At 46.8% G+C, this 18423-nt stretch overlaps 1 protein-coding gene and 1 pseudogene across 1 annotated transcript in view; both read right to left on the bottom strand.

The window, feature by feature from the left end:
* Positions 1-18423, bottom strand: part of ANKH (ANKH inorganic pyrophosphate transport regulator) — a 59944-nt gene that overhangs the window by 7018 nt on the left and 34503 nt on the right. Inside the window, exon 7 of the mRNA XM_006874156.1 lies at positions 16803-16898. Coding sequence (XP_006874218.1) covers positions 16803-16898 — 96 coding nt within the window. The remainder of the gene's footprint in view (positions 1-16802; positions 16899-18423) is intronic.
* Positions 570-1909, bottom strand: LOC102814000 (annotated as a pseudogene).

Here is an 18423-nt window from a genome sequence, read left to right as displayed (position 1 = left end):
TTCCTAAGCATCTGAAACCTCAGCTTATAAACGGAGATGCATCCATGTGGCCAACTGTTTGTACGGCTGGTGCTGAGATAAAGAATAACATGGTCAACGCCCTGCTTCCATCACTGAGTCAGTCCTGCTATGGACACAATGTCAGCTGGACCAAACACTGCAGGCTTGGGGGAAGCTGCTTTACCATCTGGGGCCAACTCATCCGATCTCAGGCTAGGTAGCTGGATGGACCAGGGGTGCCAGTCCGAGACCCCACTCTGAGGAGCAGTGGGGTCTGTTTTTTATTTTTACTCTTCTCACTGAACTTTGTTTTAATGAGTCTTAAGATTCTGTGACAAATTTTTGGTCGAGTTGTTTCCATTTAAAAAGTACTGATTTTAAAAACTAATAACTTAAAACTGCCACACAAAAAAGAAACAAATGGTCCACGTAACATTCCTTTCCTTCCGAAGGTTTTCCGATGCACTGTTATCATTAACAGTCCTTTACTATTAAACTTAAATGGCCAATTGAGACAAGCAGTTCTGAGACCATTCTTCCACCACTGATTAAGACTGGAGTGGCACGTGTTAAAGGTAATAGTCATTTAGCCTCTGAGCTTTCTGAGTAGACTTGGGGACTTTGCCAGCTCCAGCAGCCTTTTTGTCCACTGCCTTGATGACACCCATAGCAACAGTCTGTCACTAACAGCGATACCACCCAGAGGAGGGTAGTCTGAGAAGCTCTCCACATACAGGCTTGCTGGGAATCATGTCAACAATGGCAGCATCACCAGACTTCGAGAATTTGGGGCCATCTTCTAGCTTCTTATCAGACCGGCAATCAATCTTCTCCTTGAGCTCAGCAAACTTGCAAGCAATGTGAGCTGTGTGACAATCCAGCACAGGTGCATATCCAGCATTGATTTGGCCTGGGGGGTTCAGGATGATCACCTGTGCAGTGAAGCCAGCTGCTGGGTCATTTTTGCTGTCACCAGCCACATTGTCACAGCGAACATCTTTGACAGAGATGTTCTTTACATGGAAACCTACATTGTCTCCAGGTAGAGCTTCACTCAAAGCCTCATGGTACATTTCAACAGATTTTACTTCAGTTGACGGGAGCAAAGGTGACCACCATGCCTAGTTTGAGAACACCAGTCTCCACTCTGCCCACAGTGACAGTGCCAATACCACCAATCTGCAGACAACCTGGAGAGGCAGATGCAAGGGCTTGTCAGTTGGACGATTTGGGTGGCAGGATGCAATCAAGAGCTTCAAGCAATGTGGTTCCACTGGCATTGCCATCCTTACGAGTTAGCACGTGGCTCCAGCATATTGTCACCATTCCAACCAGAAATCGGCACAAATGCTACTGTGTCAGGGTTGTAGCCAATTTTCTTAATGTAGGTGCTGACTTCCTTAACAACTTTCTCGTATCTCCTCTGGTTGTGGGGTGGCTCCGTGGAATCCATTTTATTAACTGTTTTACACCCAGTGTGTAAGCCAGAAGTGCAAGCTCACGGGTCTGCCCATTCTTAGAGATACCAGCTTCAAATTCTCCAACCCCAGCAGCAGCAATCAGGACAGCGCAGTCAGCCTGTGAGGTTCCTGTAATCAGGTTTTTGATAAAGTCTCTGTGTCCTGGGGCATCAATGATGGTCACATAGTACTTGCTGGTTTCAAATTTCCACAGGGAGATATCCTCTCTGGTGATGCCTCGCTCACGTTCAGCTTTCAGTTGATCCAAGACCCAGGCGTACTTGAAGGAGCCCTTCCCCATCTCAGCAGCTTCCTTCTCAAATTACTTGATGGTTCTTTTGTGGATTCCACCACATTTGTATGTAGATCAGGTGACCAGGAGTGGTTGACTTGCTGGAGTCGATGTGTCCAATAATGACGGGGTTGGTATGTGTCTTTTCCTTTTCCATTTTTGGCTTAGGTTTTGCAATGGTTTTCACCAACACCTGTAATCTGGTGGCAAACCCGTTGTGGGATAAAAAGAACCATCGCTATTCTTAAAGGTTTCCTGGGGCTTTAATCAAATGCTGACGTAGAGTCTGTGTGGGTGGGGAGTTACAGACTTTCTTCTTCACATTTTTCCATCTTTTCTACAAAGAATATGTGTTCTTTTTTTAATCAGAAAAAATTTTCTTTTTTTAAAAATAAAAAGGACCCCTGTATAGGTCTTCATCCCGGTGTGGACTGTGAACCACCAGCTGCTCCTTGGAAATGCTATACAGGGTCACTATGAGTTGGAACCGACTCAACAGCACTTAACAACGCCAGCATATGTCTACAAGGAGTCTTGGTGGTGCTGTGGGTTAAGTGTTGAGCTGCTAAGGGAAAGGTTGGTGTTTCAAAGTCACCAGCTGCTTCACAAGGGGCAGACGAGTCTCAGCCTTGTTAACCCTACGGTCCAGCTCTGCTCTGTCCTCTGGGGTGAGTCGGAATTGACTCGGTGCCAGTGGGCGGGTTTCTATCTTAATAGAGAAAACATGTGCTGGCAACAGTGTATGGAGTCTTGCTTTGGCGGTTGAGCAGCTTTTACAAAGCAGCCTATTGTTGTTGTCAAGTGCAACTGAGTCAGTTCTGACGCACAGTGACTCTGTATACAGTTTCCAAGGAGTGGCTGGTGAGTTTGAACCACTGACCTTGCAGTTACTCACCCTACAGCTCCACACCAGGACTCCAGCAAACATCTTAGTAGGCTAAGATCGGTATCATAAGCCGCATCTCTCACTGAGAGGGGCCATCATGGACCCATGGAGAACTCTCATCGTCCCTGAGGGAGACTTGGGTTTGATTCCCGGCCAATGTACCATGTGCATAGCTACCCTCCGTCCATCTGCCAGTGGAGGCTGGTGTGGTGCTAGGATGCTGAGCAGGTCTCGGCAGAACTTCCAGACTAGGACAGACCAGGAAGAAAGGCCTGGGGAACTACTTCTGAAAGTCCTATGGTGAAAAACGTGTGAAACTGTTCACTACAGGTAAGTAAGCACAAGCAAGCCTGTGCTTACCATGCTTCCTGGGCACGCTAATGGTGATGGTACAGAACCGGGCAGCTACTCCCCCCATTCGGCATGGGGTTCCTATGACTTAGGGGCTGACCCAACAGTGGATAACAATAACATTACTGAGAGAAATGAAGCTTGGATTTCTGTGAGGGCGCATTGACATTATAAACACCATCACCAGGCTTCTGTGTCGGATTCAATGGCCCCACCATGGCCTGCGGAGAATCACAACCACCTCCACACATGGAACTTGATGACGACACGATCGATCGACTGACATAGCACACTCCTGGTAGAACTCACACTTTCAGGGGAACTTTAAAATCAATTGCTTTTTGGGGAGTGGGGTGGGAGGGAGGGGAAATAAAAACTAACTTATCCTTGAGATCAGATTAGTTTAGATGAAATGAAATTGCCAAACCCACATACTTTCTGAGGGCACTGAGTCTGTCTTCCAGATCTAAGATGCACTGAATTCTTGTTAAGTGCTGTTGAGCCGGTTCCGATGCAGAGGTACTCTGTGTGTATAGAGTTTCCAAGGAGCTGCTGGTGGGTTTGAATCACCGACCATGAGGTTCAAACAGAGCTTGCGGTCCAGCGGTGATCCTACAGTGCCATGCCAGGGCTCTGGTTGTTGTTAAGTACCACCAAGTCAGTTCTCGCTCATAATGACCCTGTATAAGGTTTCTAAGAAGTAGATAGTGCGTTTGAACCATCAACTTTTTGGTTAGCAGTCCAGTGCTTATCCTACAGTGTTGTTATGGGCTGTCGAGTTGATTCCGACTCATAGCAACCCTGTACAGTGTTTCTAAGGAGTGGTTCAAACCCACATTGCAATCCAGTGCTGATTCTACAGAGCCATACCAAGACTTTGAATGTTATTAAGCGCCACCAAGTCAGTTCCAAGTCATAGCAACCCTGTATAGTGTTTCCAAGGAGCAGCTGGTGGGTTTGAACCATCAGCATTGTGGTCAGCACTCCGGCGCTTATCCTACAGCGCCATACCAGGACTGTTGTTGTTGTTAAGTGTTGTCAAGTTGGTCCCAACTCATAGTGACCCTGTAGAAGGTTTCTGAGGAGAGGCTGGTGAGTTTCAACCGCTGATCTTGCTGTTCAAACCGACCTTGTGGTCAAGTACTTATCCTACAGCACCACACCAGTACTCTTAGTAACAGAGAACCTGTGGACTGATAGAAAAAACAATTCACTTCAGACAGCAGAGGGAGCCAGGCATCCAGTTCCCAGAGGGAACATTCCAATTCATTTCCCTTCCTCATGAGTTCATCCTTTGGAGGAGACACTGACTGAATCTGAAGAATATTTAGAAACTTCCACACTTCAGCTTTCATTTAGCTCGCCACTGCTCCTTCGGGTTTCCAAACCTGTGAATCTTTATGGGAGCATATACCTGCAGCTTTCTCCATGGTGGGTTTGAACTGCCAGCCTTGCAGATAGCTTTTCCCATAGCACAGTGAGGGCTCCTCTGAATGTGAGTAGTCAAATGGAAACCTGCTTCTCACAGCATAATATGGATAACTTGTCAATTAGTACTGGCATTTTATTATGAGTGCTTATGAACATGGAGTTTCAGGGACTTTATTGTTGTTGTGAAGTGTCAATTCCAATCCATAGCGACCCTGTATAGGGTTTCCGAGGAGCTTCTGGTGAGCTTTAACCACCAACCTAGCAGTTCAAATGGCTTTGCAGTCTGGCGCATTAACCCACAGCGCCATACCAGGACTTTGTTTTTAAGTGCCATTGAGTTGGTTCCGACCCATGTTGTTGTTGTTGTTAAGTGCCATGGAGTCGGTTCCGACTCATAGCCACCCCGCACAGGGTTTCCGAGGCTGTAAATCTTTACGGGAGCAGAACGCCTCATCTTTCTCCCGCAGAACCGCTGGTAGTTTCGAACTGCTGACCTTACAGTTCACAGCGACCCTATATAGGGTTTCTGAGGAGCAACTGGTGAGCTTGAACTGCCGACCTTGCAGTATAACTACTAACCTTGCAATTCAAGCGACTTTGCCGTCTGATGCATGAATCCACAGCAGCACACCAGGACTAAGTCACCCCTAATTAACCACCTATCTCCTCAAATCTACACACAGCATACTTGTTGTTGTGTGCTATCGAGTCGATTCCTACTCACAATGCCTCTGTATAGTGTCTGAGGCTGTAAATGTTTACGGGAGCAGTAAAGTCTCATTATGTCTCCAGTGGAGCAACTGGTGGATTTGAACAGCTGATCCTGCGATTAACAGCCCAACGTGTGACCCACGATGCCACCGTGCAATGATGTAGAAAGTGACCTGGAGCCCAGGAGAGGGTACTTGGAGGGCAGGAAGGGGCTCACACTTAACTGATTCCTTCTATTCGCCATGAGCACGCGATGCTCTTTCACCTGGTCCTCCCAGCAGCCCCAGGAGACTGCCGTTCTTTTCTGCTCCTCTACAGACGGAAATGCCAGGACCTGGAGTTGCTGAGAGTTCCCACAGGCACTGCACTGTTACGGGGTTGTTTTTGTTACATGCAGCTGCTGCTGTTGTTGTTGTTAAGTTCTGATCCATAGCGACACTGTATAGGGTTTCCGAGGTTGAATCAGCAACCTTGCAGTTCAAGTGGCTTTACAGCTGGTGCATTAACCCACAGTGCCACAATAGTTCGTCCCAACTCAGCGATTCTGTGCACAACAGAATGAAATACTGCCCAGTGCTGCGCCATCCTCACAATTGTTGCTATGTTGGTGCTACTGTGATAAACTATGTCGTTGAGGGTCTTCCTCTTTTTGTTAGATGGAGCCTGGATTTCACCTCAGGTCTTGGGGACTCAGAAGCCATGCTATCCCATATTTCTCGAGTGCCTTAAACAGCTGAACTGTACAGTTCTTTGGTACTGTGAGGGGCACCAAATCAGAAAGTTCTGAATTCAGTTTATTTACCTTTGTCCCCCTAAAGACAAGAGAGTCATTTTCTTCCACTGGCTCAGAGGAACAATGAGGAGCAGTCTTCACCTCCTGGTGTGGGGGTGGGGGAGCCCCAACCCCAAACAAAGCTTCAAACTGGATGTCCTTGTTCTCAGACAAAGGGCCAGCATGGTACCACTGCTGGAGGCTGGAGAGGCCGGATGACAGCAAAGTCTTGTGGTTAAGTTTAGCAAGAGGACAGGGAGACTGGGTCATTCTCATGAACTGAACTTTTCACTTTAAAGACATGGCTGACAGGAAGAAGTCTCGCTGGATAGCAGATTTTACTAATTAGCAATTCAGATTATATTTGGTTATAGGTAGAGTATACAGACTGAAGGATAAGCACTGGACTGTTAACCGCAAAGTTGATAGTTCAAGCCTACCAGCCTCTCTGAGAACGATGAGGCTTTCTGCTCCCGTAAACATTGGCACAGATGAGTTAATATTTTTGGTGCTGACTCTGTTTGTTGAGAGCTTTGAATTTGTATTTTCCGTCTATTCCTGGAATCTTGTTTTTCACCAGTGCCTTCAGTACAGCTTGGCTATCTTCCTTCAACACTTTCAGTTCTTGCTCATACACGCCATCTTGAAATGGCTGAACATCAACCACTGCTTTCTGCCACAGTATATCCCTTCCACCTTCTTTTGATGTTTAGCACTGTGGGATAAAGCACTGGACTGCAAGGTCGGTGGTTCAAACTCACCAGCTGCTCCTTGGAAAATCTACACAGTGTTGCTATGAGTCGGAACTGATTTGACAGCACTGAACAAAAACAACAGCATCATGAAATATTTTGTCCAAAGAATCCTTCAGTATTGAAAACTGAGGCTTGAATTCTTTTTTAAAGTTTTTCCAGTGTGAGAAATGCTGAGTGTGATTTTCCCTTTTGGTTTTCTAACTCCAGGTCTTTGCATATTCATTATAATATTACTTTGCGGTCTTTGTACAGTAATTTTGTCTTCTCAAGCTGCCCTTTGAAAATTCCTGTTCAGCTCTTATACTTCCTCATTTCTCCCATTCGCTTTACCTTGTCTATGCTCAAGAGAAGTTTCAGAGTCTCTTTTGAGTATCAATTTTTTTTTTTTGTCTTTTCTTTCTTTCCTGTCTTTGTAATGACTTTTTGCTTTCTTTCTGTACAATGTTCTTGATGTCTTCCCACAACTCTTCTGGTCTCTGGTTATCAGTGTCTAATGCATCAAATCTGTTCTTGATATGGTCTCGAAATTCAGCTGGGATATATTTGGGGCCAGATTTTAGTTCTTGTGGATTTAATTTTCCCGTTCCACAGTCTGGCCCCAGTCTTCTTTTGTCTAATGATGTTAAGTTTCTCCACAAATGTAGTCAATTTGATTCCTGTGTATTCCATCTGGTGAGGTCCATGTATATTGCTACCTTTTATGTTATTTTAAAAGAAAAAAGGTATTTGTAATGGGTAAGTCATTGGTCTTGCAAAATCCTATCATGCAATCTCCAGGATCATTTCTATTACAAAGGTTATATTTTCCAACCACCAATCCTTTCTCTGTTCCCAACTTTTGTATTCCTATCTCCAGACTGAGAAGTTGGTTGCTGTTGTATCATCAAGTAAGCTCTGACTCATAGTGACCTTGCTTAGGGTTTCCAAGGAGAAGTTTGTAGAATTTTTCAGTTTCATCAACACTAGCTTAAGCTATTGGTATGTAAATTTGAATAATACTGGTATTAAATATCTATTATCTATCACAGACACTGTGATACTTCAAGATAAATCTTAGAATATTCCTTTTGATGATGAATGCCATTCTTCATCGATGTTCCCGGCATAGTAAATCATAAGATCGTCAGATTCAAAATGTCCCATACCAGTCCATTTCAGCTCACTAATGCCTAGGATACCAACCTTTATGTGTTCCATTTCATTTTTGACAGCTTCTAATGTTCCTAGATTCATATTTTGTACAGTCCATGTTCCAATTACTAATTGATGTTTGCAGCTGTCTCTCTGCATTTTGAGTCATACCACATCAGGAAATGAAGGTCCCGAAGGCTTTGTTGCATCCACATTATTACGATCGGCTCTAGTTTCAGGAATCAGCTCTTCCCCCGTTGTATTTTGAGTGCCTTCCAATTTAAGGGGCTCATCTTTGGCACTATATCTTACAATGTTCTTGCTACTATATTCATAAGCACTGCTTTTCAGTGGCTGACCATTCAGCAGTGGTCAGCCTGTCCTTCTTCCTGGTCTTACTCTGGAAGCTCCACTGAAACTGTCCACCATGGGTGACCCTGTTGTTGTTAAGTGCCACTGACTCGATTCTGACTCATAGCGACCATGTAACAGGGTTTCCGAGGAGCTGATCTTGTGGGTTGGAAGTTGCTTATCCTATAGGGCCACACCAGGAGTATTGGGGTGACTCCACTGATATAAAAATGTCAGTGGTATCACTTCCAGCATTGCAGCCACACAAAAGCCACTGGAGTCCACAAACTGAGAGATGCATGGGGGACACTCACCATTTATTTATGCTTAGAGCATGAATAATGTATATATTTCATAGATAAATAGCATATGACACCATATATAGTATACATATTAGACTCTACTCATGTATAAGGAGCTCTGGTAGCGTAGTGGTTACAAATTGGGCTGCAAACCTCAAGATCAGAAGTTCGAAACTACCAGCTGTTCCATGGGAGAAAGATGAGGCGCTCTGCTCCTGTAAAGATTTACAGCCTCGGAAACCCTGTACAGGGTCACTATAAGTCAGAACTGACTCCACAGCACATAACCACCACCACCACTCATGTATATAGAGTCCTGGACCATAAGGTTGGTTTGAACAGCAAGGTCGGCAGTTCAAATTCACCAGCTGCTCCTTGGAAACACTATACAGCGTTGCTAGGAGTGGAACGAACTTGAAGACACTTCACAAGAACTCATGGATACAGCATAACGTATGGAGTCCTGGTGTGGTGCTGTGAGTTAATGCGCAGGACTGCAAAGTCAGTTTGAACTGCAAGGTTGGTAGTTCAGGTGCTCCTTGGAAACCCTATACAGGGTTGCTATGGGTCAGAACCGACTCAACGGTACTTAACAACAAAGACAACATAGTACATTAGACACTATTGATTATATACGGGTAGTGTTTAATATTATATATGTAGTATACATACTAAGGAGCTCTGGTAGCGTCGTGGTTACAAATCGGACTGTGAACTGCAAGGTCAGCAGTTCGAAACTACCAGCTGTTCCGCGGGAGAAAGATGAGGCTTTCTGCTCCCGTAAAGATTTACAGCCTCAGAGACCCTGTACAGGGTCGCGATGAGTTGGAACTGACTCCACGGCACATGACAGTAACAGCAGTATACATACTACTCACACAAGCGGGTTTAAAAAAGTTGGTGGGAAAATTCCATTATCTTTTACTTCCCTTTGTCCATATATGGCTAGAATGTAAAAGTGGGGGTGGAGCTCATGACAATCTACACCATGCAAAACATGTCCTTAAATTGAGGACCAAACCCTGTCACTGGAGAGTCCCGGGTGGGGACTGGGTGACGGGGTCGGGTGGGGCTCTGCTCTCATCTGTCAGCAGCCGCCTTGGCCTTGAGGGGAGCAGGTGCCGGAGCTAGCCTCCAGGGGATGAAGGAACTATAAATACTTTGTTAGAGTTCGCTTACCTCTTGGGGATTTGCACTTCCTGCTGGCTTATCTAGTGAGAGCAGCATAAATAGTATCTGAAGACAAGCTGCCCCTCACTGAAATGGGTTATCACAGCGGACCACCCTCCCAGAACTGAGCTGACAGGATGGAATTTTCCCAGCTCACCAGCTGCCGCCTCCTGTGATGGTCTGCCGGTCTACAGCGGTAGGACTAAGGGTTTGACTCGTACACTCTTCCGGGTCATCATTCTTGGGGGGTCTTGGGGTACTGTCTGGTTAGCTCTGTCAGACCACCAGCTGCCCTCCCCACACAGCCAGCCTCGCCCCTCACCCCTACCACACACAGGTCTTCTCACCTGTGGCTCTGGAGGTCCCTCTGTCAAGGAGCACGGCGCAGGCTGGAGAGAAAAGTGACCACACTATCTCAGAGCTCCTGATCACTAGGGAAAGGGGATGAAGGAATTCGTGTGTGTGTGTATGTGTGATCTGAGAGTGCTGTTGAGAATATACACAGTAGAACACACGCTAGTTCACCAGTCTCTGAGTGTATAATTAATTCAGTGACGTGGATTATGGTTTGTACGATCAAGGCTGACAGTTCAAACCAGCCAATCATTCCAAGATGATGCGATGCATTCTGTTCCTGTGGTGAAGATTTACAGGCTTGGAAACCCTATAAGGGTTGCTATAAGTCAGAATCAACTCGGTGGCAGTGAGATACAGGTTCCAACTAATAACAGCAATTCGAAAGATTAGAGAAACCATACGGGGCAGTGAGTTTATGTAAATGAGGGGGGCACAACTCAGGAAAGGGGTGTGGGAATGCTCATACAAATCTGAAATCCACGTCACTGAATAGTACACACAGAAATGGATGAACTGGTGTATGTTCTGCTTGGTAGATTATCAACAATAACAACTACACAACAACATTGTGAAACTGCATGAACTCAGGAGTGACCTCAGGAGTGGCTGGGGTCAGAGACATCGGAGAAGCTGGACTGAGCAGATGTGCTCAATGTCCACCTTTGTACTAGCCCTTCCTCACAGAATTGTTCACTTAGGGCCCAACATAAAGCAAAGCGGGGAAGAGAGAAGATCTGATTCATAGCGACCCTGTCGGGCAGGACAGAACTGCCCCATAGAGTTTCCAAGGATGTCAATGTTTATGGAAGCAGACTGCCCATCTTTCTCCTGCAGAGCAGCTGCAGGTGGATTTGAGCCGCTGACTATTCAGTTAGCAACCACTGCACACGCACGCACACATACGCAAGGAGGCTTCAGAACATTTGTGGACAAGCAGAATGGAAGCACTATGGAATATATCCTAAACGTTTTTCAAGTCCTGTCGTGCAGTCCAGAAAAACCCCATATGGGATCGCTATGAGCTGGTACAGACTGGATGGTAGTAGGTAGGGTTGTAAGCAAAAGCGAACGCAGCCCGAGGTTGCAGTCATGAGAAGACAAGTCTACAGCCCTGAACTTGGCCCAGTTTGGAGTGATTTGGTGTTTGTGTTCCATGTTTTCAGAGTAGCACTGACAAGCTGAACCACACACCCGAGGCTCTCTGGCCTTCAGCTCTGTGAAGGCTGTCATGTGGCACAGGGCTTAAAGCCGCCCTGTGTCCTGGGTACAGACGACCAGCTCCCCAAACCTCGGCCACTGAGAAGCAACAGAACATCCTAACAATGTCTAGTCTACCTCCCTCTCCCCGCTTCCACATTCTGATCCCCAGGGGACCTGTGAGGTTCCTTAACAACCATGTGCTTATTTCACGTGCTTATTATGTGGCAGAGAGTTCACGCGTGGCACCGTAGGATAAGCACTAGACCACAAAGTTGATCTGAATCCCAAGGTGGCAGTTCAAACCCACCAGTCGCTCCTTGGAAACCCTATACAGGGTTGCTATGAGTTGGAATCGACTCAACAGCACTTAACAACAACAACAACAACAACTGTGTGACAATGACTGAGGTGGATGTGGTGTGCTCTGGCTGGGACTTTTCATTGTTGTTGTTAGTTGCCAGTGTGTTGGCTCCCCGCTCATGGAGACCCTGTGCACAGCAGAGCAAAGCACCGCTCGGTCCAAAGATGATGGCTGAAGCAAGGGAGGGCAGGGAGTGAGGCGTCAGGGCTGGGATTCTCAGAGCAAAGGGAACAAAGAATGGGGGAGCTGGTGGCATCTGGGGGTGCTCCCCGAGAGCAGATAAAGTACCGGCAAGAACATCAAAGGTAACTGTGGCACAAGCAGAGATGGAAACAGGGGTGCACAGTCATAGGGGCCCCTCCCCTGAGGAAGGAGGGGAAGGGGTACTTCTGTGCAGCATGAACTTGTCCATGCACACACGGCGGGGTGCTCCCTGGAGGCTTGGCTGACCCAGTCCTGGAGAGGCAGTGGAGAGCCCTAGGCTGGACCCACCTTCCTGAAGCAGGCCAGTTCATCAAAGACAAACCTGTGAAATAACTCATTTGGCCAATAGATAATGGACCAAAATTAACTGATTTTTTAAAATTAAAAAAATATGTGCTTCTTTTGCACTCTTGTGGTGTTGATGGCAATTTGTATTGAAGGGGTGACGGGCCCTGGAGGGTGCTGGGGGCTCTAGGTGACCCTGGCCTGCCATGTTCTTCCTTGTTTCCACCATCTTGTCTGGATGCCCACCCTGGCCTGACTCCCAATCCAGCCTCTCCTTATCAGACCCTAGTCTTCCTCTTCTCCTTCTGACCCTCACACTGCCCTGCCACTCTCTTTCCTGGACCCTTACTCTCCATGCCCCCTCCCTGACTTCCCAGAGCTCCGCATCCAGGTTTGGGGTCAGGGGCTGGGTATGACTGTGGAGGTATCTGGACAGATGCCCATTTCTACTTTAAACAAAGGAGACAGCTAAGCCTGTGCTTGCTTGGACCTTCTCCATCTCCCTTGGCACCAGTTCCCCAAAACCAAAGCAACAGGGAGCTGGAGAAGAAATGAAATCCTGTTAGAATACCACTGAAGAATCAAAATGATATTTGGTCAGGTCAAGCCACCGAAAGTTGTTGAACACATCCCCATTTAATTTGATTAGCTGTGAATTCTAAAGAATAGATTTTAGGTAAATCATCAAATAAACAGGTTAACCCTAACTATGAGAAAAGGTGCGCTAGTGTAGCGCATGGGCTGCTAACTGCAAGGTCAGCAGTTTGAACCCACCCGCCGGTCCTTGGTAGAAAGATGAGGTGTGTGCTCCAGTGTAGAAGGACAAACTCTGGAGCAGTTCTACTCTCTCCCCGGTGAAGTGATCCACTCCCTACAACCTCCAGAACAGGGAGGGAAGGGAGTCGGTTCCAAACCACAGTGACCCTGTACAGGGTTTCCAAGGAGTGGCTGGTGGGTCTCAACCACTTCCTTGTGATGAGCAGTCATGTGCTTATTGTATGTAACAGGAGCAATGGTGCAGGACCTGCAGTGTTCCCGTTGGTTGTGCATAGGGTCGCTATGAGTCGAAGGCAATTTGGTGGAGTCCTGGTGTGGCGCTGAGGGTTAATGAGCTCAACTGCGTCTGGGAGTCCGTTCAAGTTTACCAGCTGCTCCTCAGAAACCCTATGCAGGGTCGCTATGGGTGGGAATCGACTAGATGGTACTTAACAATAACAAACAACAAAGCTTATCCTGTAGGGCCACACCTGGACTTCAAATACACATAATGCATTTAGTATTCAAACTGTGGTGTAACAAAGAGTATCTGAATATACCGGGGTGGCCAGAGAACGAACACATCTGTCTTACAAGGACATAGCCACAGAGGGTTAGAGCTGAGAGTGAAGCATCCAGCTGATGTGGAGTGAGAGGAGGCGCACAAGAACACCCAAAGTTACAGATAGTAATAAGATTTCAAGGGGGAGTTTAAGAGTGTGTGGGGGAAGAAAGAGTTTCCACTGAATAGTTTTCATCTTGTCTAGATGGGTCTGGTGAAAAGAGATGGGGATACGATTCTTATGATTCAATAGTGAGTAATTGTTATCATGACTAATTGCAACGGTCACAATTGTAAAGGTAGAAGTTTTGTAACAAAAATGGGGGAGTAGTTCATCTTACAGTCCAGAAACAGAGGACCCTAGGACCATCAAGGGAGAAGAGCACAAGCAGAATGTGAGACCTTATCCAGAGAAACAGTGATACCAGCTATAGAGGCAGAGATGGGGTCACAGAGAGAGGGAGAAGCTGAGGACTCTAGATTCATGGGAAGAGAGGGACTAAGAGATGGTGGCCAGGAGGCAGGCTTGCAGAAAGTGCCCTTTGGTGGTATAAATTATTATATATGCCTGAGTGTTTTTTATTTTTTTGAAAAAAAGAGCTAAATGAATAGAAAGAAATACTGTTAACTGATGGTAGATGGAGGGGATTATAATCATTGTAATGAAACAAAATGTACGATATGTTGCATGTACAGCTGATGATCTGTCCTGTAAACTTTCACTCAATCCACAATAAAAACCTTAAACAAGGACACCGAGTAGGAGGCTCCTCGGCAACGAGTGACAACGCATTACTAGGAAATGTTTCACATTCTAATTTTGAGGAGAATCCCTGAAACTTTTTCTAGCCTTCTTTGAATAAGAACTACTTTAACCAGGATGTTGATTGCATCATCATTAAAAAATAACATGTGACTTACTCCCCTAAACTGTAAATTCAAATACCACTGCTTTTAATATTTTTAAGAATCCACTATTTCCACCATTCTGGGACACAAGTACCATGTATTGGTCCCGACTTTCTGGAAACAGTGTGGCCCAGAACAAAAGGCACCACAAATGCGTCCAGGAGTATGCACTGGACAGCATACTCCTGGACAAAAGGAAATGACTTAACAAGAGTATAAAATTTGATCCAATAGTAGAACCAGGATTCTAGCTGGTTCTATTATTGGAGTAAGTCTTATACCCTTGTTAAGTCACTTCCTTTTCTAAAAAACAAAATTAAATAAATGGGTTTTGGCCAGTTCATCTCCCATTTCCAGTAGAGAATTCTGAGTCTCTGTGGTGAAAATCCGCCCTGAGACACTTCTAGTTAGAGATGGTTTTTGATCCGGGATTAGAATTGTTCATTAAATAAAATCTCGGCATGTGCAATCAAGGCCATTTCTCAGATTTTAAGCAGTTACCATTCCCAAATAAGCTTGTTGCAGAATAACTTTTCAGAGGTATAAATTATTGCCAGAAAAGTGAAGAAGAGAAGGACCCTCCTTACACCCAGTGCTGAAAGGTTCTGTTAAACTTAAGGATGCCTAGACTCAACTCTCACTGTGGGGAGCCATGGAGTCCAGCGGGAGACAGACAGAGGGACAACGTGTGAAGCGCAGAGTGAGTGACACCCACCGGCGCCAGCTTTCTACGTGGACAGCCAAGAGTCACCTCAGCCTCCAGGCATTAGGTACAGCCTCCAAGGTCTGGGGTCTGTTCCTGAAATAGCAACCATCTCAGCGGTTCCTAAAATATGCTTCAACGGTTTCATGTTGGTTGCTCAGTGATGGAAAAACTTAACACGGCACGGAGGGAAGGGAGCACTGCAAACAGGAAGTGGGGTTGCCTGGGGAGCCAGACCTGGCTCACACAGTGGTTATCAGATGTCTCCAGGCTGAGGGGGCTCTGGAAGATGCTAGATGCTACCCCTTGGAGGAGGGGCTGTGCTGGGGGTGGGAGTGGCTGAGGGCAGAGTCACGACCCAGAGGCCTTGCCTGTGTTCTGTTACATACAAACTATTGTCTCCTGTCACCTTTTTTACAACTTCTATGGGGCGGGTGGGGGGGAGAATCAACTCATCAAGTGATAAGCTTTGGAAGCATCCTCAGAGGTTTAAAAAGTGTGTTATTGTTGTTACTGCTGTGAAGTGCTGTCGAGTCGGTTCCGACTCAGGACTTCCGAGGAGTGGCTGGTGGATTTGAACTGCCAAAGTTGTGGCTCAAGCTGACCTTGTGTTCCAGTGCATTATTCTGCTGTGCTATGTGTATGGCTTGATTTTATAGGATCATGGACAACGCTCACCAAGCAAAACGGTTCTTCTGAAAGATGGCAAGACGGGCAGGATGTTCAAGCGCTCCTGTTATCAGCACAGCCCACACCTGTCACTGCCTCAAGGTGTTCTGCTACTTACTGATGCGGAGAATGCACCTGCCCAGACATTTCTGTAACACACTGACACCATCTCACACGGATGGAGATTTTCCATGGGATGCAAGAGGGAAGGTGTAATCACAGCAACAAAGAACTGAACTGGATCTATCTCGTTCTCATCTTCAAACTCCAGAGGAGGGTGCCCGAGTGGTGTCAACTTGTAAAATTCACTCTCTGCTAACCGAAAAACCACAGGTTTAAGTCCACCAAGAGACACCTGGAAGAAAGACCTGATAATCTACTTCTGAAAAACCACCCAATGGAGCACAGGTCTACTCAGACACGTGGATGGCACCTGTTTGGTATGAATACGTGTTTTGCTTAACTGTCAATAAATGTTATAAGCAAGTCCTAACAACGTACCATGCACTTTGGATTATAGCCCGTGTAAATATTTACCCCATGCTTTCTAAGCATTACCCTATACATAGGAGTTGCCCATTGTTGTTGTTAAGTGCCTTTGAAGAGGTTCCGACTCATAGTGACTCGAGGAGCCACTGGTGAGTTTGAACCACTGACTTTTCAGTTCAAACTGACCTCGAAGTCCAGCACATCAGTCAGGGTGGGTAATTAAGGAAGGGTGGGTGTGGGTTATCACAGGTGCACCCAGAGCCTGCCCTCCCGTTTTATTCCCAGCTGTATCCTCACCAGACAGCACAAAACCGGGAACCTGGGACTTGGCAAGCATCTTTTGAAGGCTAGCTGAGTGGATGCATCTACATGCATGTAACAAAGAAAGGGACATTTTCACAGGGGAAAAAACACCATACTTGGAAAGGGACGGGGCTGGTTATAGACTGTGGATGTTTGAAACAGGCTGGGAATTTTTCAGCAACACACGATGATGGATCAAACAGTCATTCTGCCCTTATCTTCGTTTAAGCTGAAAACAGGCCTGAAGTTGAGGCCTTATTACCTGACTCACAGACCTCCTGGAACAATAACTGCTCCTATTTTGGGAAGGAGCTGTTAAGAGGAGGAGGTTGATGAATCTGCGATTACATCACATTTGGGAACACTGTGCCGCAGGCTCCCTGTTTCCTTACCGTCAAAGACAAGGCCATGCAGACGAAGGTGAACTTCTTGATGTGGGCCGCGGTGACCGTGTTGCTGGCACTCACCAGTTTGTTGCTGGGGTTGTTCTGGGGGAAGGAAAAGAACAATGGTGAACGTGCCCAGGGACCCTCGGCCAACCACGCGTATATCTGAAGGAGCAGCAGTTTTTGTTTTCTCGGCTGTGTTTCGAGTACAGGTTTCAAAATGACAGCTCTGCTGAGGAGTCTGCCCAGGGGTTCTGTATGTGACTGCTTACTGGAGGGGATTCCAGACTGGGGCTGCTCCTGGGTGGAGGGCACTGGCTCCCAAGTCTGCCCTTGGTTCCACATGCCCCCTCCTGGCCACCGTAGGACTCCCCCTCCCCCAACGAGCTTGGCTGGACACTCTAGGTCCGCCTCACCTTCCCCTGTTATACTAAGTCAACATTCCGGTCTAAGGGACCCGTGCTTCCATTTCTATATCCTTCTGTTCTTCACTTTGGACTCTTCTGACCCCAAGGCCCCCACCTCCTTCCCTCACCTCACTTCTAGGCCCATCTGGTCCTGACAGCCTTTCTGACCTCTGACCTCTACTTCCTGTATTTACTGGTGGTCTGGACCTCTCAGGAGGGCAGGTACTCATCCTGGCCTGCCTTCCATGGGACACGTATTCAAACCCCCTATGAGGCTCCATGCTGAAGGGGTCTGGATAGATCCTACCCATCTCCTCAGCCTCACCAGCGCTCGACATGCTTGTTCTTGAGCAGAGAAGGTGCTCAGGAAACACGTGTTTCATCGAAGTTTAAGCAAACACTGCTGGTATCTGAGAAGACCTCTGCTATGCGTGTCTCAAACCTGAGGTATGAGGACTCCAGGCAGAAGACAGCCTGGCTCCTCAGCTGTAGAAGTCAGTGGGGAGACGCACCCCAAGTATCCCAGGGCTGATGAACCAAAACTAACCCGCACATACGATGTTGACTAACCAACACTAACCCCCACACACAATGTTGACTAACCAACACTAACCTGCACACACGATGCTGACTAACCAACACTAACCCGCACACACACGATGCTGACTAACCAACACTAATCCGCACACATGATGCTGACTAACCAACACTAACCCACACACACACGATGCTGACTAACCAACACTAACCCACACACACACGATGCTGACTAACCAACACTAACCCACACACACACGATGTTGACTAACCAACACTAACCCGCACACACGATGCTGACTAACCAACACTAACCCGCACACACACGATGTTGACTAACCAACACTAACCCACACACATGATGTTGACTAACCAACACTAACCCGCACACATGATGTTGACTAACCAACACTAACCCGCACACACGATGTTGACTAACCAACACTAACCTGTACACACACGATGCTGACTAACCAACACTAACCCGCCCACACGATGCTGACTAACCAACACTAACCCACACACACGATGCTGACTAACCAACACTAACCCGCACACACGATGCTGACTAACTAACACTAACCCGCACACACGATGCTGACTAACCAACACCTACCCGCACACACGATGTTGACTAACCAACACTAACCCGCACACACACGATGCTGACTAACCAACACTAA

Source organism: Chrysochloris asiatica, unplaced genomic scaffold (assembly GCF_000296735.1).
Source record: "Chrysochloris asiatica unplaced genomic scaffold, ChrAsi1.0 scaffold00264, whole genome shotgun sequence".
Classification (NCBI taxonomy): domain Eukaryota; kingdom Metazoa; phylum Chordata; class Mammalia; order Afrosoricida; family Chrysochloridae; genus Chrysochloris; species Chrysochloris asiatica.
Note: the sequence above shows the minus strand (reverse complement) of the source record. Positions and strands in the feature narration are given on the sequence as shown.